This window comes from Tenrec ecaudatus, chromosome 9 (genome assembly GCF_050624435.1).
Source record: "Tenrec ecaudatus isolate mTenEca1 chromosome 9, mTenEca1.hap1, whole genome shotgun sequence".
NCBI lineage: Eukaryota > Metazoa > Chordata > Mammalia > Afrosoricida > Tenrecidae > Tenrec > Tenrec ecaudatus.
The window spans coordinates 53,570,906-53,593,932 of record NC_134538.1 but is presented as its reverse complement, the minus strand read 5'-3'; the positions used below and the strand labels follow the sequence as shown (position 1 = coordinate 53,593,932).

Sequence of the window (23,027 nt, the reverse complement as noted above, 5' to 3'; positions counted from 1 at the left end):
CTGTGTACAGAGGGGCAGACTTATCAGTCTCGCTCTCGCTCTTTGGTGTTATGTTCAATTTGGTCAGCTCTTTCTCCAGACCGATTTCTGCTGGCAGCATAGCTCGGACGGCAGCCTGTGCACACCTGGCAGTTTGTTTCAGCAGTGCCGAGCATCATGTAGATTTCTGAGGGGACAGGGCATCGCCAGCTGCTGGACGGCGAGGAACTGACCAAGTAATCTGAAAATGAGAAAGAAGGTGCAGCAAGGCAGGAATATGCATGCGAGTGAGCAGCGAGTCAAGAATCCTGTCTGGGTCTAACAAATGAGGGATGGGCCTTGCCCCTCATGTCGTAGGATGTCCATCCTTGTAGGAAAGCATGACGATCGGGGTTTATTGTTTCCTTTGTTTTGTTGTTGCTAAATGCCATCGAGTTGATCGCAACTCGTGGGGGCCCTACGAACAACAGAGGGAAACACTGGCCGGTTCTGGGCCATCCTCAAAGTTGTTGCTATGCTGGAGCTCATTGCTGCAGCTACTGTATCAATCCACCTGGTTGTGGGCCTTCCTCTGTCCCGTCCCTCTGCTTTACCAGGCATGATGTCCTCCTCCAGGGACTGGTCTCTCCTGACAACATGTCCAAGTACGTAAGATGAAGTCTTGCCATTCTTGCCTCTAAGAAGCCTTCTGGCTGTATTTCTTCCAAGACAGACTGGTTTGTCCTTTTGGCAGTCCCTGGTACTTGCAGTATGTTTTTTCTAGCAACACAATCTGAACTCATTGATTCTTCTTTCATCTTCCTTATTCAATACCCAACTTTCACAGGCACATGAGGCTACTGGAAACACTGTAGCATGGGTCAGGCAGGCCTTAGCCCTCAAAGGAACATCCTTGCTTTTCACCACTCTATAGAGGTCTTGTGCAGCAGGTTCATCTAATGCAACATATCTTTTGGTATCTTGCCTGCTGCTTCCATGACCATTGACTATGGATCCAAGCAAGACAAAATCCGGGGCAACTTCAACCTTATCTCCGTGTATCATGATCTTCCCTGTTGGTCCAGTTGTTAGGATTTTAGTTTCTTTACATCAAGTCACAATCCAGCCTGCTTTTTGGTAGAGCACACCTAATGAGAACAGCCACAGATAAAACGTCAAGGAGAAACTAGCCGCAGGTCAATGCCAATTCCCTCTTGATAAAATGCTGGTCCTCACAGCTTTGGGAAAGGTGACCACACCTGGGCTCAGACTGACCACGCCTAAGCAAGGCCTTACAATGGAGCCTACATGGAGCAGAAGAGGATTCAACAGCTACAGCCATTGGCAAGGCCCAGACCCCGGGGAGCACTTACGTGATAGTGTCAATCATGTCGAGCCCCATCTCCACACAGCAGTGGGCATGGTCGGCCTTGGGCTGTGTGAGACCTGACACACAGTAGTAGCAGTCCCCCAGGATCTTGATCCTCCGACAGTGGTTCTCCTGCAGGGAATGGAGACATCTACACGTTAAGGCAGCAGAAGCTTCACGGGACTGTCCCCAAGCTGTCCTTCCAGACCTCGTCTTTCCCCCAACAGTACATAGGCGGGTGTCATCTAAAACATGACGCGATAATTATACAGACACCATGTTCCAATTCAGGCCCAGGTCCACAGGGCACGGCTGCCCTTCATCTGGCATGGGAGAACTGGGTCAAACACCAACCCAACACATCCCACATTCCCTGGCCCTGACAGGTTTCTTGCCATCAGGTTTGTGTACGCCACTCCTCCCATCTCCACCTATGGCCATCCTGGCCTCAGTCTACATTTCAGTTGGCCATATCTGATAGTCCCTTCCAGTCCAGCTGAAATGTCAACTCTAGCTGAAATGCCAGGCTTCTATACCCAGGTCCAGAGGGAGTCTCCTTTCTCTGAATTCACCTAGCACCTCCGTCTCGGTGCACCTATGCCAATCACGGAATGCTGGCCTTTCTGAAATGGCTCTACCCCCCCCCCCCCAACTGCCCTCAGGTGTAAGCCTCGGTTCACCACTCACAAGATGTGCAACATCTCTGAACGTGCACATGCTCAGTGATAAAATAGGTAGAATAACAGCAACTGGGCAACTCTGAGGACAGAGATAATACATTAAAAGCACTCATTATACCACCTGGCTTAAGCTAATACATAAATTCTAGCCGAGATTGTTATTGTGACTATTTTTAGTTCAAGAGAAACATGAAAACAGAAGCTTTCTACATGTGGTCTTAGGGCACCTTTCACATCCCTACAGGGATTCTGGTGAATTGTTGTCAACTCAACTCCAACTCACAGTGAGCTCATGCAGAAGAAAGGCCATCCAATCTCGTGCCACCCTCTCAGTCGTTACTATGCTAGAGCTGACTGAGGCAGCCACTCTGTCCATCTATCACTCTGAGGGTCTTCTTCCTTTGTGCCGACCCTCTCCTTGACCAAGCGTGATGTCCTTCTCCAGAGATGTTCCCTCCAGAAACCGTGATGGGCAAAGGAAGCAAGGCAAAGTCTCACCGCCCTGGCTTCTAAGGAGCATTCTGGCTGTACAACAGCTGCGAACCTCACAAAAGCCCCTGCACAAGTGGATCATGTCGATTGAGAATTACCACGTTAAAAACTATAACTGAGAAGCTTTAGCATATTTGTTAATTGATTTAAAATGGACAATAGCACATCTATTACGTCTTAATACATTTTAATGAAACTAATGCCATTTGGCAAGACAAAAAACTATGGTCGTATTTTAAATGTATGTAACATTCTTTACTATCTGTCTGGACCACTATTTGCTAGTGCGCCCATCTGCTGTGATGCGCTTTCTGTGTTGGGGCAAAGGAGGGGTGTTGACCTCACATACACGTTGCTGAGCATAACAGAGCTTCAAAGGCCTGTGAGATGGTCCTGTGTGATCCTGAAAGAACTTGGGCCACACCAAGAACCCTGGCATTACACAAACGCATACTGCATGGCTCATATTTGATTGGTTCTTTGACTTATTACAAATGGGAAGCACGTTCGGGAATTCATAGCTTTCATTATCCAGGTGCTCAAATATCATCCACTTCTGCTCGGGTTCTGGTTAGGGGCTGGAAGTTGAGAGAACCCAGAGGCAGCATGCAGTGAGTTAGGCAGGAAGGAGACCGGGTTGACCTTGCAGAACCACACCGCTGGCTGTACCCGGGATGCTGCCATGGTGAATGGTCCTCCCAAGCCTATTCGGCCACATCGCACAGAGCTACCTCTTCCCCAAAGTGGCTATCAGGGTTGCAAGTGGCTTCAGTGAGGGTACCATCCCCCTATGAGAGGAGAGCGATTTCAACTACACAGAGGGGTCTCTGTGCCCGGCCCCCTGCAGCCCCTGTCCATGGACATAGACAATGGGGAGACACTAAAGCAGCTTCAGAAAGTCCAGGGCAGGTGTTTGCCCTGCCCAGATGACCTGGCCGTCACAATGGCAGGAGTCACCCAGAGCATTTGGAGAATGCTCAGAAACATGATTCAGTGCGACTGTGGCTCCTGTAGTGAGTCGCTCTCTTTACCTGCAGAATAGAGGTAACCCCACTTATGCTCCTTCCAGGTTTTTTTGGCTGGGATTCTTAGGTGCACGAAGGCCCAGCTCAGAATCTGTGTAGCCAACAGATGTTGAGAACACACACTCCAAGGACAGACAGCCTAGTTCTAATACTCCCTCTGCCCTAGGTAAGGGATGACCTTCTGCCATCTGGAAGGCGGGGCTTAGAGACACCATAACATAAGGAAGATGGAGAGTCTGCAGGGTGGCCTGAGCGAGGCCGTCAGAGCAGGCAACCAGTGAATGGGGCCATGGTCAATACTGAAGGGAAATGTAGTCTTCCAAAGAAGGCTGGCCAGCATGGGGTGGGCAAAGGCACATCTGAGAGGCCAGCGCAGGCTCTCGCGGATCTAACCAGGGTTGGTTGGCTGGCCTCACTGGTGCTATGTACCTGCCATGTGATACCCTCATCCAACAAGCCGTAAGCACTGCACCTTCACCACAGATGAGCAGTCTGGCTATCCTGCAACGCTGAGCCCCAAGTGTCCGCTGAGTGGGCAAGTGTGAGACTCAAAGCACAGGTCACTTGGGGACAGGGCAACTTGTAGCGTAGGAATACTTGGTGGTTGCAAGTTCAAACTCAAGACCCTTGTGTATAACTGATTACAACAGCCTCACTGTGACTCTAGTGGATGAAAACCACAGGACTTCTGGTAACAAGGTGCGCTCTTGTGCTGGTCCTTTGAGCAGAATCTGATGGTAATCCTCACAGGAATATCGCGAAAGAAGGAACTTTGCTACAGAGCTGAGGCTCTGCTCTCCGAAGTTTTACATGAGAGAAGAGGGTGTGCACCTTGGAGAACCTCAGTAAGAAGGTTCCAAGTAGTCAGGCCAGAGCTGGTGTGGGAAATAGACCTCTGACCAAGGGTGAAGGTCAAGGTGACTTGGCGAGGGTTGTTCCCTTTGCACACAGTCACTCAGGAGTAGTATTAAAATGGGCTCAGTGTGGATTCTGAGCAGTTTTTTGGAGTAGGATGCAGTCAGCACACTAAACACACTGGGGTACATAGATACGATTCTGTAGGGTGAGGTATGTGTAAGTGGACAGGGGAGCGGGGAGAGCAGCCCTCTCTGCAGGGACTTCCTCCGACCTCTACCGCGTGGCGGGCTAGTACTAGGGCCGGGAAGCATTCCTTTACATAGCAGGTGGCAGAAACCAGCCAGAATAAATGCAATGGACTGAGATTCTGATTTTAAAAAGCCAAATATTCTGGCCTTTGCTAGCATAATAAGAGGCACCCCCTCCCCACCAACTGTTGTTTTAATTTGCTTTCAGTTTAGAGATTTTAAATCGTCTCTGTAAATATCCAAAGCTAATGTGTGGTCAGCTTAGAGCCTGGAATTCCCATATGAGGCCAGCATGCAGCGGTAGGAGGTGAAGGTGGGGTTGTTCTATCGCAAGAGGCCTGTATCCAGACAAAATAACTGACAAGGAGGAGGGTCAGAGTGGCTTGACAAGAGTTCCGGATCTGATAGACTGAGCAAAGGAAGCTAATGCTACAGCCTCTTTTTCTTTTCTTTTTTAACAATTTTATCGGCACTTAATCCACATATCGCCTTCTTCCTCCCAGCTTGGAGGGAAGTGAACTAGTGAGCCATGTAACAGACACCCCATTCGAAGTCCTTGGACCTAAGGGCTATCCATGACAACAGTCTTTTAGCTGCTTCCTGGGTGGGGCCTGAGGAATGTAGCACACGGACAGACAAATCCTGGCTCACAATTGCCTGCTCCCGCAGGGATCTTTCACTATGGTATACCTGACCCTATCCTGCTCTGCCACGGATGTCAGAAGAGCCAGGTGGTGCTAAGAAAGCCAGGAAACAGAGGGCTGAAGGGATGTCTCAGAGCAAGCAGGGAAACCAGCGGGGTCAAGAAGCCCGCCTGCAGAAGCCAGTACCTGAAGAGACTGTTTTAGGGTACAAAAGAGATGCCATCTCAAATGCCATTTAAGGAGACTACTTATTGTCTTCAAAGAGACACAGACACATCGTGCAGATGAGGGAGGCACGAGGTCCAAATGGCATCTCAGAGTTCACAGTGAGGATGCTAGTTAAGTAAGGCATGGAATACAAGCAACTGTCACATTCATCCTTGGTGGCAGATCAATCCATCAGCTATGGATGGGACTACAGGAGCAAGGCTGGGGCACCTACAGTATGTTAAAAAGAACAATTTACATCATTGGTGCTCCCGACAGAGGCAGTCAGGATGAGACTGACAGGGCATGACCCAATACTATGTAACCTCCAGTACTATCCCCTATACAGTGACCTCCATCAAGGGCGCACCCAAGAAAGTTCCCTGGGCTGACCAGAGGATGAAGGTAATCCACTTTCCAAGGCACTCTGTGTGAGGGCAAGAGTATCTACATCCTTGGTTATTGATCTGTTACTACCATCCATAGCCTTTTGCAAACCCAGGTGCTCAGAATTTAAGCTCTGATACAATCCCTCCTCTGATCTTGAATTATTATTCAAAATCCTTTAATCACACAGCTGGTATGCTTGCTCTGTGTGGACTTACAGCTGACATCTCGCTTAGATGGCTGCTTGTTTTAAGGAAAGCCTTTCTGACCCCAGATACTTTGCTTTTTGATGCCCGAGTACCATATTATTTATTCACTATCCTTGGCTCTGTTCCCATGTCTTCGGTGATCATTTCATGAGCAAGGCCACGGCATAAGAACTAATTGTTCTGAGACTAGGACTACGATTACGTGTGAGCTCAAAATCCACTCATATTTAAGGTTTAGATATCTTTATGGCCTACTTTCGAACCAGCATTATTAGCTTCTTAAGAAAAACATAAATAACTATGATGTGGCATTTAGTAATTCTAAGAATAAAATCATTAATCTAGCTAATGGTATAGAATTAAAAATATTAATTTTAAGAAAAATGAAAATATAGACAGGAAAACCTTTTAGAGTAAAATACTTGGAACGTTCGCTTATACAGATTAAAACTTAAGTTACAGAACACTTTTAACAATAAAGATTAGACAAAAGGCAACAATTTCAATAACCCTCATTCACTAAGGCAAAACTCCTTGTCTGCAAATCTACGATATACAAAAGGCAAAGAAATATGAAACTAGCAAATGCATGGTAGTCTCAAGCTGTCGATTACTGGGCAACCTCGAAGGAACAGGAGATTTAAACCAAGCCTTCTGGCTTCAAAGTCCATGCCCTTGGAGTAGCACACACAAGACTAAAATGATTTCCGCTGCTACGTCATGACTGTCATTTTGCTACTGTTTTGAATCGGGCGACCCCTGTGAAAGTGTTGTTCAACCTCCCAAAGGGGTCATGACCCACAGGTTGAGAACCACTGCACTAGGGCATTTCAGGTACAAGAGCAAAGGAGTAGTTCAGCTCCTTTAATCTGCAACAGGTGTTTAGGGTAAAGTCCAGTTCACTTAACAGAGTTTCCAAACAGGTGGTTCTGATGCAACCCACGAAGAATGCTGTTCACTTAGGAAAGACAACATCTGTACTCCAGGATCGCCAAAGGCAATAAACAAATGTCCAAAAATGCATGGTTAGCAACATTATACAGTTAGGGGTTCATACTAGTAATGCTAAGGGTGGTCCCCTCCAAGGACAGAGTGCCCTTCCCTATTTTACCCACAAATAGAAGTGAGATCTCCTTCCGAGAGCAGTCTACCCACCCACCTCTAGTCATAAGCTTACAGAGAAATTCACTGAACATCACTGTAGACGTGCCTATAAAATTAGGATGGCCACGGTCCAACTCCACATTGCAGGGACTGTTTGGTCTTCTCCCACTCCTGCTCCAAATGAAAGACTCACTGGCTGGCATGAGCCCCCTCTGAGGAATTGGTTTCTAAGATGCACAACTAAGGAAGCGACAAGTAAACCTATTAGGCAGACACGCTTAGAGCTGCTTGGGGAGCCCAGATGAAGCGGTTACAAGGTCTTCTAAACCCAACGGCTAGTCTGTTCTTTTGTCCTTTTTATGGAGTCCGTTCACTAAGGTTCAATGATCAGAGAAAAATGGTTTGCTGGTCTTTCTGGAGCATGCTTCAAATAGAAAATGGCCTTTTAGCATCAATTTCACCAATTTTTTGGTTTGTTTTAGTCAGTTTTTAAAACACAAAATGTAAAAGAAAAGTGTAAAAGAAAAAAAAAAACGGGCATCTAAGGGCAAATGGTTCACGTGTGGGTTATCCCAGCTTCCACAAAAGCCAAAGAGAGAACAGAACATTATTATTACCCCAGCTTCCACAAAGCCACAGACAGAACAGAACAATATTAGGCCCAATATCTGAAAATAACCTATAAGACTAAGAATAATATGTATTAGGAGATATTTGTTTATACCTAAATAACACCACCAGCAGCTACATTCTGTTAAAAACCCAGCTCGTTTATGAACAAGGACATGATTATGGACACTGAAACGTTCACTATTAGGACACAATACTGTCTCACTGCAACGTAGTAGGAAATCTTACTGTTAATCCATTTTGTAGCCCACAATGCAAATCTCACCGCAAAGCAAATCTTGCTAATCGTGATTTTTAAGAAACTTAAATTTCTCTGATAGAAGCTTTCCATTTGAGTTTAGAACTCAAGTCACTGCCATCGAATCAATGTTGACTCGTAGCAAGCTTCTGTGCGTTTCCAAGACTGCAACTGTTTACAGGAGTAGAAAGCCCAGTCTTTCTCCCACGGAGCCGCTGGTGGTTTTGAACTGCCGACCATGCGGATCACGGCCCAAAATGGAACCACTACAGCGCCAGTGCTCCGTTTCAATTTGAGAGTCAAGTTAAACAACTTACTGAAATGGACAAACAATTTTCTCATGTACAGATGGTACTCTTAAAAATGCTCCCAATAGTCCCACATATAGTTTATAGAAAGCTTTCATCTATTCAGTGGCTAATTTCTATTCCTAACAATTTTTGGAATTCATGAATTACAAATATCTATTGTAATATAAGTTTGAACATTGTAATAGAAATAGAATTTCGAATTTCTATTCCGGACAGTTGTAATTCATGAACTCCACCCATCGCCTTCGAGCTCTAGAAATCTTGAGTTAGACTGGTGGGCTCCAAAATTTTTGGTCAAATACAATGGCTTAGCAGGTCATCCAATCAAAAACTTATCTGTAGATGATGAAACTTGATGTGGCCATTAGCATTCAAAATATATATGTTTAAGACTTGTTTGGAAAATTCCCGAACCAGTGCAAGGTCAAACACAGTTAATTAAAAGCCAGAAGGAACATCAGACCCAATGGAAATATCTCACAAGACAATGCTTAAAAGGTTCAGCCATAACATCAAACCTGGTTGTACTTTGCCCAAGGTAGCTTTGTTTGTTCTTCTGGCGATCCATAGTACTTTCATTATTTCAATACCCTTGGCTAACATCACAAATAAATGCACCAATTCTGGGGTCTTCCGAGTTTCTTGTTCAACTTGTACATTCCTTTAGTGGAGCCCCCGACCCCTTTTCTATCGGTCACCGCATTCAGCACCAAATGTATTACCGTGTCCCTGTCCTCTGGGAGCTTCCAGCCGACAATGGGAGACCAGACACAGCAAGAGAGCTATCTGTCCATTACTGGGGACAAACGGAGAAGAGTCGAGAAACGCCCTGTTAGGCAATGTTCCAGAACGAAATACTGCAACGAGTGAAAACTGAAAGGCACACAGTCTTGCCTCCAGCCAGCTGCCTCTGAGAGAGTACATGATTACACGTGCACTTCTGCTTCTGGTACCCGTACCTGAGAGAAATGATGACAGGTAAACCAAAGCACGCTACACATGTTGATGGAGATGAAGTAGGAAAGTTGGAGCCCAGAACTAGGCTTCTTTCCCTTAGGAGATGAACCACACACATTTTAAAACAAAAATTTTCAAAAGTTAAATCTAGAATTAAAAACAAATGACTCGGTTACCACATTGTTAATGTGATAAGAAATCGCAGACTGTGACTACATATCCGGTGGCACATAACCCAAGGACAAAAATAACCACGAAGAAAGCTTCAATTGCAGTCAGTATTCTTATTGGGGATAATAATACTGGCAATCTTATTTGGAATCTAATATACACAGAAGAATGAAACAAATGTTATTACTCTTATTACGATTTTCAATTTTATTACTATTTGAAGTTTGCATTTCAAAGAGATGCAAACACAAAAATCAAACAAGTGAAGTTAAACTTAAGGGAACTGGAATTGTCAATATGAACTCATACTTTTTTTGCCCTAAAATAAAACCACTCTGTCTCCTAAAAAGTCCCAGGACTGGTGACAACCCAAATATCTGACCATTAAAAAGAAAAAGGGTGACAGATAAAAGCACAGCGAAGTTTTTCAAATTATGAGTTCAAAATGACGTTCAATAAAAGGTCGGGAAACTTCAGAGGTCACCCTTTAGAAAGCTTCAGGGTACTAACTCATAAACCCACTCCTCACGTACCAACATAATTGGGTTCCAAGGACCAGGTTGGTATGGAAAACTAAGCACATCAACAGCCAAACGCTCCTTATGTCAGAAGCTTCTCCATAGGGATGCTTCCTCCCTGGCAGTGCTATCTCTGAACTTCTGGCAGGCGGGTCCGCTTGTGCCACTTCAAACCTCAAATAGAGCTGGCTACGTAAGGATTTGCAGTGTTTTAGGAGTCCTGGGGGCACAGTGCTTGTGAATTGGGTTGCTAACCACAAGGTCAGCAGTTTGAAACCACAAGCCGATCCCCTGGGAAAAGTGAGGTTTTCTGCTCCCTTAAAGAGTTATAGTCCAGGAAACCACAAGGGCACTTCTACCCTGTCTTACAGCATCACTGTGAGTCAGCATTGACTCTGTGACAGGGATTTGGGGGGGGAAAGGGGGAAGGAGGGTACAAAGACCTTAAAACTCAATGATACATTAAAGAGAACATGTATTAAGTCTTAACCAAGACAAAGACACATCATCCCGATGAGGGAGACCATTACCATAAGACCTGTCTTCTTTCGATTGAAGACTTCCTCAATGTTCCCCTTAAATTATACTTGAAATTTGGGATGTCCTTTGTCCCCCAAAACAAACAGCATTGTAGTTCAGGATCCTGAAGCTGTATTTCCTGGTGGAGCCAAGGAAACTGGGGCCAGAGAAAGGCATTCTTGTCCTTATTTCCATGGGCCCTCTGAGATTCCGCAAAGATGGGCACTGTTGGAATTATGAACCAATGCCCGAGGCTTTCAGAAAGGTTATTAAATTTTATGCCGTTTCACTGTGTTTTCTCAGCTGTGATGTTTGCCTTTCCCTCTTCCCTGTTAGCCTTTGACAGTGGATGTCCAGGTTTTGTGTGACTTGGAATGTCATGTTGCTTTGTGCCGATTAATATATACACACATACATACATATCCATATATAATATTTATAATAGGCACACTGGGGGTGCAGTGCAACAACAAAAGGTTTCTGAACACACAAGGATCAAAGTTAATTTTAAAATAAAATGCACAATGAATCTGAGTTGCTTCGGGTAGCGCTTGCCCATGTTGCAAACGTCTTGATCTAAAGGGGGTTGAGAGTGGAAAGCATTGAAGTGGGTTGATTCGTGACCCAGATAAAACCTGGAAAGTACTGCTGTTCTGAAACTCTGTGTATCCAGATTGGGATATTTGAAAAAGGAAATTCAATTTTTTGAAGAGCTCTGGGTCAACAAGGCAACACTTTGTGCTGCTAACTGCAAGGTCAGCGGTTGAAACTCAGCAGCCACTGCGCAGGAAAAAGACGGCGCTGCTCCTGTAAAGACATGGTATTAATGATGCCCGGAGTTTTGTTTGTTTGTTTGTTTGCTGCGGGATTTTCCTGCATGTTTACTTAGTCTCACGCAGAGCAGCAGGGGAATAGGTGACAGTTGGGTGACGGTATCTCTTCAGTAATTTTAAAATGGATGAACCTGACTGAACTCGTTTAAATGATGTTGCTATTTTTGAATAGTTGAGTTGTTTTGAGACTACCACGCAGTTGGTAACCTTCATAACAGGAACTATCAGAAGGGAAAATCCCGGCACAGAGTGGCCTTCTAGCCTCTTAGAGATTGGGTATTTGACCTTCACATAGAATGCGGCCTGCTTTGGATAAAAGCTTCGCCTCCTGGCTCAGCTGCAAATGGTGAATATGAACTTCTTTGCCAATCTTTAGAAATTGTTTCTTTTTTTCCCCTCCACTTCCATTAACCAACTGCCTGTTTGTGATTTTTTATTAAGACAGTCAGTCCTCTAAGAGCGCACTATAGAAAAACTATTAATTTTTCCATTGGTCTAGCAAGACCTTTCTAAAGCAAAATGTGTATAAAATATAATTTTACCTCTGTATGGTATGATAAATTAGAAAATATATGTGTGTATATTTTACATATCCAAGGGAGAAGTTTTGACTTTACACTTGGGAGCTGAATTGCTTTAACAGAAAAGGTGAGTGTAATGAATGGGTTACTGTGGGGTTGTGGAGAGTCCAAAGGGCGCTTAGCTGGTCTAACACACCTGGTAGAATATAGAACCATAAACTCCTGACCCATAGCAACTCAAATAATAATGTGTGTTGTTCATACAGTAGATAAGTTTTAAGGCAACAGCTAACTAATACATGCACCTACTATAATGTGCTATCTCCATGCAGCTCAGAACCTTCTGGGAACCTAGGGAACATTCTAATCAGAACTGGCTACTCTACTACTGTACGAAGATCATGCCAACCCCCCACATCGCCACCCCCAGCTCTGTAGCATCTCAGTGAGAGGTGTTTGCAGTTGATTGTAGAGAAAGCAAACACCTGCGCTGACATGCTCCTTTGTTGTTGTTGTTCTCAGTCTTGTCAAGTGCTAGATGCAGGAGCAGTGAAAGTCCCTCTCACCAAACAAGCTAGCTGCATGGGTCTGGTAAGAATGGGGGGCGGGGGGGGGGGGGGGAGATACTGATAGGATTCACCTGTGAATAATTGTGGTGGTGACCAGGATTCCCTGGAGTGTCATCCTGCTGCATATAAAATGAGCCCTCTTAGCAGCAGGAGACAGGATCGCATTACTAGCCAGAGCCTGGTGGAGGGAGTGCTCAGGACCCAAGATTCACACACAGGGGACCTCCTGGGTTCAGATGACAGCAACATTAAAGGAGCAGCAGCAGAGCAAGAGCATGGAACAGAGTGATCGTCTCTGTGGCTGGAGTAAGTAAGGATGGAGTAAGTAAGGATGGAGCAAGTAAGGATGGAGCAAGTAAGGATGGAGCAAGTAAGGATGGAGCAAGTAAGGATGGAGCAAGTAAGGATGGAGCAAGTAAGGATGGAGCAAGTAAGGATGGAGCAAGTAAGGATGGAGCAAGTAAGGATGGAGCAAGTAAGGATGGAGCAAGTAAGGATGGAGCAAGTAAGGATGGAGCAAGTAAGGATGGAGCAAGTAAGGATGGAGCAAGTAAGGATGGAGCAAGTAAGGATGGAGCAAGTAAGGATGGAGCAAGTAAGGATGGAGCAAGTAAGGATGGAGCAAGTAAGGATGGAGCAAGTAAGGATGGAGCAAGTAAGGATGGAGCAAGTAAGGATGGAGCAAGTAAGGATGGAGCAAGTAAGGATGGAGCAAGTAAGGATGGAGCAAGTAAGGATGGAGCAAGTAAGGATGGAGCAAGTAAGGATGGAGCAAGTAAGGATGGAGCAAGTAAGGATGGAGCAAGTAAGGATGGAGCAAGTAAGGATGGAGCAAGTAAGGATGGAGCAAGTAAGGATGGAGCAAGTAAGGATGGAGCAAGTAAGGATGGAGCAAGTAAGGATGGAGCAAGTAAGGATGGAGCAAGTAAGGATGGAGCAAGTAAGGATGGAGCAAGTAAGGATGGAGCAAGTAAGGATGGAGCAAGTAAGGATGGAGCAAGTAAGGATGGAGCAAGTAAGGATGGAGCAAGTAAGGATGGAGCAAGTAAGGATGGAGCAAGTAAGGATGGAGCAAGTAAGGATGGAGTAAGTAAGGATGGAGTAAGTAAGGATGGGAGCGTTTGTGCAGGAGCCTGGTGTGCAGAGTAGGGAGCCTCTGGGCACTTCTCTGGGGACACTGGACTTACTAACCCACTGAAATGGAGCAGAGTGACTTTGGGCTGAGACTTACTCAAGTTGGGTGCCTCTGGGCATTTAATTCAGGGAGCTGGGTTTTCAGCCCCACCGAGCTTAAGCTGAATGCCTTCAAGTTGAAGTTTATAGCAGCATGGTATGTCTTTGGGCGTTTATTAGCAGACTTGACAGAATTTTGAACTTTGTAATATCTCCTGATAAACAACTCAACCCTGAGCATTTTCCACTTCACTTGTTAACTTCTGTAATAAACCCATTAATCATTAGTTTTTGTTTGTCAGTTCTGTGTAGTCATTGCAATGGATATTAGAGTCCAGAGATCACAAAGAGAAGTAAATGGGGAGGGGAGGGAGTAATGAGGAGCTGATACCAAGGGCTCAAGTATAAAGAAAATGTTTTGAGAATGATGATGGCAACAAAGGTACAAATGTGCTTGACACAATGGATGGATGTATGGATTGTGATAAGAGTTGTACAAGCCCCCAATAAAATGGTTTTTAAAAGAGCGAGAGAGCCGTAAAATAGAGAACACTACATCTATAAACTAGGCCTAAGCAAATCATCTACAGTCCACAGAGGGCAGTTTACAGGGAAGACCATGAACCCCAGGACGAGGTCTGAGTCCTAAGAGGTGGGTAAGCACAAGCATGTATCCCTAGGACGGAAGGAGGGAGCCGTGGTCTCAAATACACACCGCACTCCCTTTAGAGCCTGTTGTGATCCATCACACGGCACCCAAGGAAGAAGAACCTCACAGGCAGGCTAAAAGCTGGCTGATTCCCATTGAACAACAGGGGAGATGAAGTAGAGCCCCACAAAGGCCTGTCAGAATGACAGGGTCCTAGAGCCTGTTTAAGACCTGAACCACGTAGGGCAAAGTGAGTTTTAATGACATCAACAGATCAGAGGATTCTTCATTCCTCCCTCTCCCTGCCTTACAAGCTCTTCCACAATCTTTCAAAGCTGTCATTTAAGTGGCCTTTCGCTGAGCTCTGCTCTTCGGAGCGTCATACAATGGTCAACGGCTCTAAAATGCAATGGCTAAGTTAAGCCTCCCCCCAAGCCCTGGCCTTCTCTGTCACCATGGATTCTCCAGCCATGGATTCTCTGTAGCTTGGTGGAAGGGATAAGCTAACCTCCCCAATAGTGCAGAGACACCCCTCCTCTAGCCTAGTCTATCAATGTGCCACCCTCCATTCCCAAACGTCCTGTTCTCAAACTCAACTCAGCTCACTTATACGGTGTTGATGCAGACTGTAGCGACACTGTAGAATGGGCAGAACTGCCCCTGTGAGTCTCCTAGACTACATCTCCTTTGTTAATTAATTGGGATTTATAAATAGGTCAAATCATTCCATAGTTCAACCATGTCCAGCAGAACTGTACATTTGATGTCACAATCAGTTTTGAAACCTTCTGTTTCTATATGGACCCCTTGACGCCATCACCACTTCACCCCGCCGACACCTCCCTATCCCCCTCCTCCCACAACCCTTATTCCACTTGCTGATTCTATAGGTTCATCAGTCCTGATGTCCATATACCAAAACATGAAAAAACATATACCGTAACTTCAAGAGGGTGACTCCCAATGACACAACACTCCCCAAATGCCCTTAATATGTACAATCAAAAACCAAACCGAACAATACCACTCCCAAATACGTAAGATTTTGGAAACCAGATCAGGTCTGGCATGCATCCTAGGGGAAGTCTGCTGACAAGTTTTAACTGTTCCAGTCAGGCTCTACCTTTGACCTTTTTAAAATAATATCATTTTACTGGGGGTTCATACAACTTATCACAATCCATACATCCATCCATTGTGTCAAGCACATTTGTACATTTGTTGCCATCGTCATTTTCAAAACATTTTTTCTACTTGAGCGCTTGGTATCAGCTCCTTATTTTCCCCTTCCTCCCTGCCCCCCAGCCCATGAACAATTGTTAGTTTATAAATTATTATTTTGTCATGTCTTACACTGTCAGACGTCCCCCTTCACCTACTTTTCTGTTGTCCGTCCCCCAGGGAGGAGATTATATGTAGATCCTTGTAATCGGTTCTACTCTTTGCAGGAGTAGAAAGTCCCTCCCCCCCCACCCCATGGAATAGCTGGTAGTTTTGAACTGGTAACCTTGTGGTCAGCAGTCCACTTCTAAGCACTATGGCCCCAGGGCTCCTTCACCATTTTCCACAGATACCTGTCAAATAAGTGCAATTCCAATCTTCAACACTTCTAGCCACAAAGAGACTGCAGTGGTCCTCTCTAGAAAACAAAATGACTTCGTCTTTTGTGCGAAGAACGCACTTCTTTCTCCCACGCTCTGGCTGACGGGAAGGACAGAGGGTGTGGACGGAGGGAGAAAGTACAGTGGCCAATACTCTGAAACCACTGATGGAAGAAGGTCTGTCGCCCTGGGAGGATAGCTCATTACCATCCCAACTAAAAGTGGGACTAATGACAGCATTTACATGCATACAGAATGTCATTCCTAGAAGTTCAGGGATTCACCTACACCCCCTTCATTCTCGTGAGACTTCCCATCAAGGCAGAGATTGAGGGCAACAAGGAGGAGGTCACACTCAATGAGTTAGTCCCTGGAAGCAGGGTTCAGTGCATGGAGGCAGGACCACTGGCTGGATTAGCAACCTGCCCATCGTGCTGATTTTAGCCTCTTGCTTCTCAGTGTCCTCAAAGAAAGTCCAGGACATGTCATGCTGTAGCTTGTAGGCACCAAGGAAGTTGTATGGACAATGTGCCCCCCCCACCTCACCATTCCTTTGGAGAAATGATGGAAACGTGCTATTGGTCACTCTCTCACTCACAGTAAATGGTGCCAGTTTTTTGGGTGTTTTTTTTTTTCAAAATATCACAAGCTATGTGGCACAAGTCGGCATCTCAGTGAGCATCTTCTAAAATCTTCCTGGCTTGTTCTTGCAGCCGCTGGATTTGCTGGGCTATGGCTGCTAGCTTCTCTGCGGCATTTGCTGCATGAGTTCATCAGCCCTCAGCACTTTCTGTGGGAGTGCCAGGAAGCCTAAGGGGTCCCCGGCTGATGAGTGTGGTAAGGGCTCACCAGGGCCAGGTTGCAGGAGTGGGTGTTGCAGACTGAACCCCTTAATTTTCAGGGGCTCCCTCCATAGGCAATGAGGTTCCAGCAGCCACCACAAGACTTGAATTGTTTTAATATTATGGGAAATTAATGAAAGGAATGATTTTGACAGACTTTTGCATGTACGTATCAACCTTAGGATCTAGATTGTACAAGTACCTTGAATGAGATATTACAGAATGTGTTTTTCACACACACACAAAGCCAAGGTGATGAAGAGGACAGAGGTTTTTGCCTGAGAATGAGCGCTCAGCTTGCTAAAGAATGCTTACTCTGTGGGTTAAGAAAGCAAACATCCCAAAGGCTAAAAAATAAACAACGGGCCCGGAGATAGAGCCAGCCCGATCAATGTTTCAGCACTGAGTTCCGGCTGGGGGCATGTCCTGGGACATCTTACCTGGAGTTGGACTGGGAAAAGTTTGACATCACACCAAATGTATAGCCTGACAGAAATTAGGAAGAAATGTGTAGGAAGCCGATGGATTTCGTGGGGAATTAAGAAAGCAGTTTCTGTAGAGCTGTGGTCCGCCTCCCTTGAAGGTGCTCACTAGAAACAAGCACTGTCTCCCTAGACAACTACCTCCCTTTCCTCTCTCACTTCTCCAGAGGGGACGGCCTCTTTGGCCACTCTCAGAGCAAGGTGTCTCTTATCGTCGCCGAAAGGGTCCCTGTCACCATGCAAGGGGGCCCCAATGCATCCCCTTTGAAATGACCCTCTCACTGCATCGAGTCATGCTGGCTCACAGCAAACCTATAGGACTGGGTCGAACTGCCCGTGGATGTTACTGAGACTAATTCTTTCCAGTGCTCTGATGACAGGCTAAGTGGATAGCGCCCTAGTGACGCAGTGAGTCAAGCACTGGGTTGCTAACCATAATGTTAGCCGTCTGAGCCAAATGACCAGTCAGGCTGCTCTCACTGACCTCTGCAGCCTCGGGAACTCTGAGAAGCAGCTTCTACTCTATGCCATGAGGCCATTATGAGTCAGCACTGAGTCCATGACGAGCCTTCTTAAAATTTAAATGTGCATATTTTTGAAGAATATATGAAAGCTAAATTTAGTTAAAATCAGGAAAAAACTTAGTGATGAAACTTTTTTTCCAGCAGGATCTTGTAGCACAAAAGTAACTTTAAAATCTTTAAGGGATTTGCTGATATTGTGTTAACAAATATTTGTCCTAATGTGAAGTTCATATGCTTTTTCTTAAGATCTATCTGTATTCCAGCCTGCTAAATAATGTATTGACGTTTTGTTACTTGAACAGCTGTTATAAGAGATATGCAACAAGAACAATGTTTGCAGGACTCATTAGTAAAAATTTTACTTTATATAACCAAGTATTATCTAATAGTCTAATAAGTTGTTTGTTTGTTTTAGGGGAATATTATATAACATTAACAAAAATTGGGGTTTACCATTGAAATAACTATTTTTAAAAATTATTATTACTGATTTTAAAATCAAATTCATTCTTTGACTCAAATGACTTTTACGTTAAGGGCAGACTGAATTTACCAAAACACATAGTCTTGAAAAAAGGCTGTGTTAGTCTGGGTAGACTAGAGACAAAAATTCACAGACACTCATACATGTATAAAAAAGAGCTTTCTATAAAGAGCAATTGAATATTGAGAGAACATCCCAACCCAGACAAATTAAGTCCATAAAACTGATATTACAACAAAGCCCACATGGAAGAAGCACACCAGCCTGTGCGATCACGAGGTGTCGAAGGGAGCAGGTATAAGGCATCATTAAAAAAAAAAATCTTACCATAGTGAGTGAAGGGGGAAGTGCAGAGTAGAGACCCAAAGCCCATTTGTCGGCCACTGGAGATCCCCTCACAGAGGGGTCTTGGGGAGGAGATGAGTCAGTCGGGGTGCGATGTAGCACCGATGAAGAATACAGCTTTCCCCCAGATCCTGGATGTTTCCTCCCCCCAACTACCATGATCCAAATTCTACCTTGCAGGACTGGATGGGGCAGAGGTTCTACACTGGTGCAGATGGGAGCTGGAGGCACAGGGAATCCAGGGTTGATGATGCCTTCAGGACCAGGGGTGTGAGGGGTGATGCTGGGAGAGTGGAGGGTGAGTGGGTTGGAAAGGGGGAACCGATTACAAGGATCCACATGTGACCTCTTCCCTGGGGGATGGACAACAGAGAAGGGGTGAAGGGAGACGCCGGATAGGGCAAGATATGACAAAATAACAATCTATAAATTATCAAGGGCTCATGAGGGAGGGGGGAGCGGGGAGAGAGGGGTAAAAAAAGAGGACCTGATGCAAAGGGCTTAAGTGGAAAGCAAATGCTTTGAAAATGATTAGGGTAAAGAATGTACAGATGTGCTTTATACAATTGATGTATGTATATGTATGGATTGTGATAAGAGTTGTATGAGCCCCTAATAAAATGTTTTAAAAAACTGATATTAGCCCACATATCTGATACCAATCTATAAAGTCCTCTTCAGACTCATGCAACACATGCAATAAGGCCAGAGGGTGGAAAGTCATGTAGATCCAGTGGCAGCGGAAGCATCTCTGCACTGGCAGGGGTCTCCAAGTGGCTCCTCCAGCTCCAGGACTCTAGCGTAGCTCTTTGTGCCTTCTCAACAGGAATGTCTTACAGGGAGTGAGTGAGTCCCACCTCAGTGAGTTATTTATCTCCTTAGTGCCTCCAAATGAGGTCAGCAAGCTACTACCTGATTAACAGGCTAAACTCCACCCCTTCATTCTTAAGTCTCAAGTTGACACCAGATTGCATAACTACCACAAAGGCTAATGCTCAGGCATCATTTTTCAGATAATTATAAATGCCTGACAAGTCAAAACTTCGTGGGAAGTCATTACCTAACCTTCCTTACTGTTTTGTAGTTAGCCTAGGCATGCCATGTTTGCTTGGTTAGCCAACCAGATTTTGTCCTGTGTTGCTCTAAGGCAGTGGTTCCCAACCTTCCTCATGCCGCGACCCTTTAATACAGTTCCTCATGTTGTGGGGACCCCCAAACATGAAATTATTTTCGTTGCTACTTCATAACTGTAATTTTGCCACTGTTATGAATCAGGCAACCCCTTTGAAAGGGTCGTTCAATTCCCAAAGGGGTCGCGACCCACAGGTTGAGAACCATTGCTCTAGGACCTATTGCCTCATCTCATCTTTATAATCTTATGATTATAATTTTTAATCATTAAATTATCATTTTAATTGCTAATTTGTTTCTCTTAAATTTATTTACTCAACTACTGGCTTAATTAAGCTTTATCCTTTCAGAATTTTACATCTTTAAAGTACTCTTTCTTGATTTAAAACGTGTGTGTATTAGACTCAATTATGAAGTGCAACACTTACAGGGTGGCAGGCCTCCATAAATGATTTTGTATATCCTAGTCTACCGAATACAGACTTCCTTAAGCACTGAAGCCGAAGTCTAAAAATGGGCTTAAAAGCTAGAAAGAAGACAGAATGACTAGTAGTCTGATTTTGTTTTGTTTTGCATAAAACAGAAAGTATTTTTGTCTCGAGGCAAAACATCTGGTTGCCCCAGAATGCTTCAGACAGTACAAGTCAACCTGAGGGTGCGTGAGAAGGTGTAGAAGGTTTGAAGGGAAGGGACTTTTGCCAACAGAAACAATGAAATGGTTTAAAACTTTCATAATATTAGATCAATTTTGGTGGCTTTATTTGTCTGGTCAAAAGAGTGGATGAATCATTCACCTCACAAAGCTGCCTAAATCAAAATGCTTTCTACTAAAACAACGGCGGGGTAAGCATTGTGTTTTAACATCATTCTTTTTGTCTAAAATTACTTCTGATTTAAATTAACTCTGTTGGCTTTGCATTGGTTCTGAAATTTTGCAATTAAGTCTTTAATCTTAAAAAACTATGATGAAGAAACCATGGCCATATCAAACTTTGGCACGTACAGATAAGTTTTTGCAAAGACATTTTTTCAGTTTTATTGGCATATAACTCACATACAATCCAATAGTTTGATCACATCAAGAAGAGCTGTACTATCATCATCACAGTCTTTGAACATTTTCATTTTTTAATAAATTGTTTTATTTGGGGACTTACAAATACTATGACAATCCATCATTCAATTATATTAAGCACATTTATACATATGTTGCCATCATCCTTTTCAAAACATTTTCTTTCTACTTGAGCCATTGTTATCAGCTCCTTTTTTCCCTCCCTCCTCCTACCCTTCTGACCCCTTTATAAAAATAAATTATAATTATTTTCATGTCTTACACCGTGCGCTGTCTCCTTCACCCACGTTTCTATTGTTCATCTTCTGGGAGTGGGTGGAGTTAATATGTTGATCATTGCCATCAGTTCCCCCTTTTTACCCCTTCGACCCCTACTTCCCCTTACCCGCATGGTATCCATACTACCTTTGCTGCTCCTGAAGGATTTATCTGTCCTGGATTCTGTGTGTCAAGAGCTCTTATCTGTACTAGTACGCATGAACCAGTCTAGCCGGATTTGTACAGTAGAACTGGGGTCATGATGGGGGTGGGGCAGAAGCATTAAAGAACTAGAGGAAAGTTGTGTGTTCTGTCAGTGCCATACTGCACCCTGGCTGGCTCATCCATTTCTGTCATCCTTCTGTGATCACTGGACATTCCAATCTCTAGTGCTTTGGGATTGCCCAATAAATGGCAATTTGAAACTACCATATATTTGCTGTTTTCATATTTTATTTGCTTTTCATGGCATGTCTTAGTTTTGCAGACATAGTTTTGCCTCAGTGAATGAGTGTTATTGTAATTGTTGCCTGGTGTCTAGGGGAACCTTCTACGTGATTTAATATTAAAAGTTTTGATGCAGATAGATAAGGCTCCTATGTGTAGACAACAGGACATTCCCTAACAGAAGGCTCACGAGGAAGGGATTAGTTCAACCAGGGTGCAGTAAAGCACTGATGAAACACACAATATTCCTCTGGTTCTTTGAGCTTCCTCACCCACCACCATCACGACCTGTCCTGCCTTTCCATTCTGGCTAGACAGGAGTATGTGCACTGTTACAGATAAGAGCTCACAACACGACACATGGAATCCAGGTCAGATAAACCCCTCAGGAACAGATAAACCCCTCAGGAGCAATACTAGGAGGGTAGAATGAAGGTGTGGGGAGGAAGGAGAACTGATTGAAATGATAGACGCATAACCCACCCACCCTCGGGAGTATGAACAACAGAATCATGAGTGAAGGGAGACAGTAGTAGGAGTAACATATGAAAATTAATAATAATTTATAAAGGGCTCACAAGGAGGGGGCGGGGGAAAAAGTGGAGCCAAGGGCTCAAATAGAATGTAAAGTTTAGAAAATGATTATGGCAACATATGTACAAATATACAATTGATGTATAGAATGTTATAAGAGCTGTAAGAGCCCCCAATAAAATGACTTTTAAAAGAGCAAAAGATAATGTAGAAAACCCATCAACTCAAAAAAATAGATAAGGCTATCTATTTATCTACCTATCATCACCCTTTCCTCACCAGTATTTTAAATTTTAAGCCATTGGCTAGTATGCTAATATGCTGCCTCTGAAGTGGACCATAAGCCTATAAACTATAGATATGTGGGTGGATTTTAAGCTCAAGTTGAATTGGAAGTCCTAATTTGAGAACGACTGGTCCTTATGGTGTTGCCCTAATGGATACCCTCTTGAGCGGTCCATGGCGATTTGAGTGTTATGGCAAGGAACGTGTACTAGCAAGGGAGTTAAGTGAGCACGAGGAGAGGCAGACAGAGATAGGCCAAGTCTACTGTTGGTGCAAATGTAGTCAGGCTTGTAATACGAGCGTCTTTATCGAAAATGCTGCTAACCCCAAGCCTTGAAGAGAAAAGACAAGCAAACTGCCAGTCTTTCTTTTGCTTGCCCCAAAAAGAATGCTTGTGCAATGAGAACCCTCTTTCTGGATCGATTCCATCAATGATTTACCCTGATACCATGAAGCACCTTGGAGTAAGGAATTGTTTAGAGCTCTTTTGGTTTTTGTTCTTTGGGTTTTTGTTTTTAAGTTCTTTTGACATTGAAGAATGTCCCTGACCATCCAGAACCTAATGAGTTGAACATGAAAGGTGTGTGTGTAAGTTGTCTGTTTTCGTTAGGTACCACTGAGTCAGTTCCCATCCACAGCGACCCCCATACCCAACAGAACAAAAGCCTAGTCCTGTACCATCCTCACAATTGTTCCTAAGTTGTCTACTTGTCTCCAAACTCATCTGTAAGTCCGTGTCTGCATCGGGT

General features: G+C 44.4%; 1 protein-coding gene and 1 pseudogene across 1 annotated transcript in view; both read right to left on the bottom strand.

The window, feature by feature from the left end:
- ADCY1 (adenylate cyclase 1) overlaps positions 1-23,027 on the bottom strand; it is a 226,498-nt gene that overhangs the window by 106,275 nt on the left and 97,196 nt on the right. Inside the window, exon 5 of the mRNA XM_075558128.1 lies at positions 1,332-1,459. Coding sequence (XP_075414243.1) covers positions 1,332-1,459 — 128 coding nt within the window. The remainder of the gene's footprint in view (positions 1-1,331; positions 1,460-23,027) is intronic.
- On the bottom strand, positions 16,227-21,145 carry LOC142456978 (uncharacterized protein C1orf50 pseudogene; annotated as a pseudogene).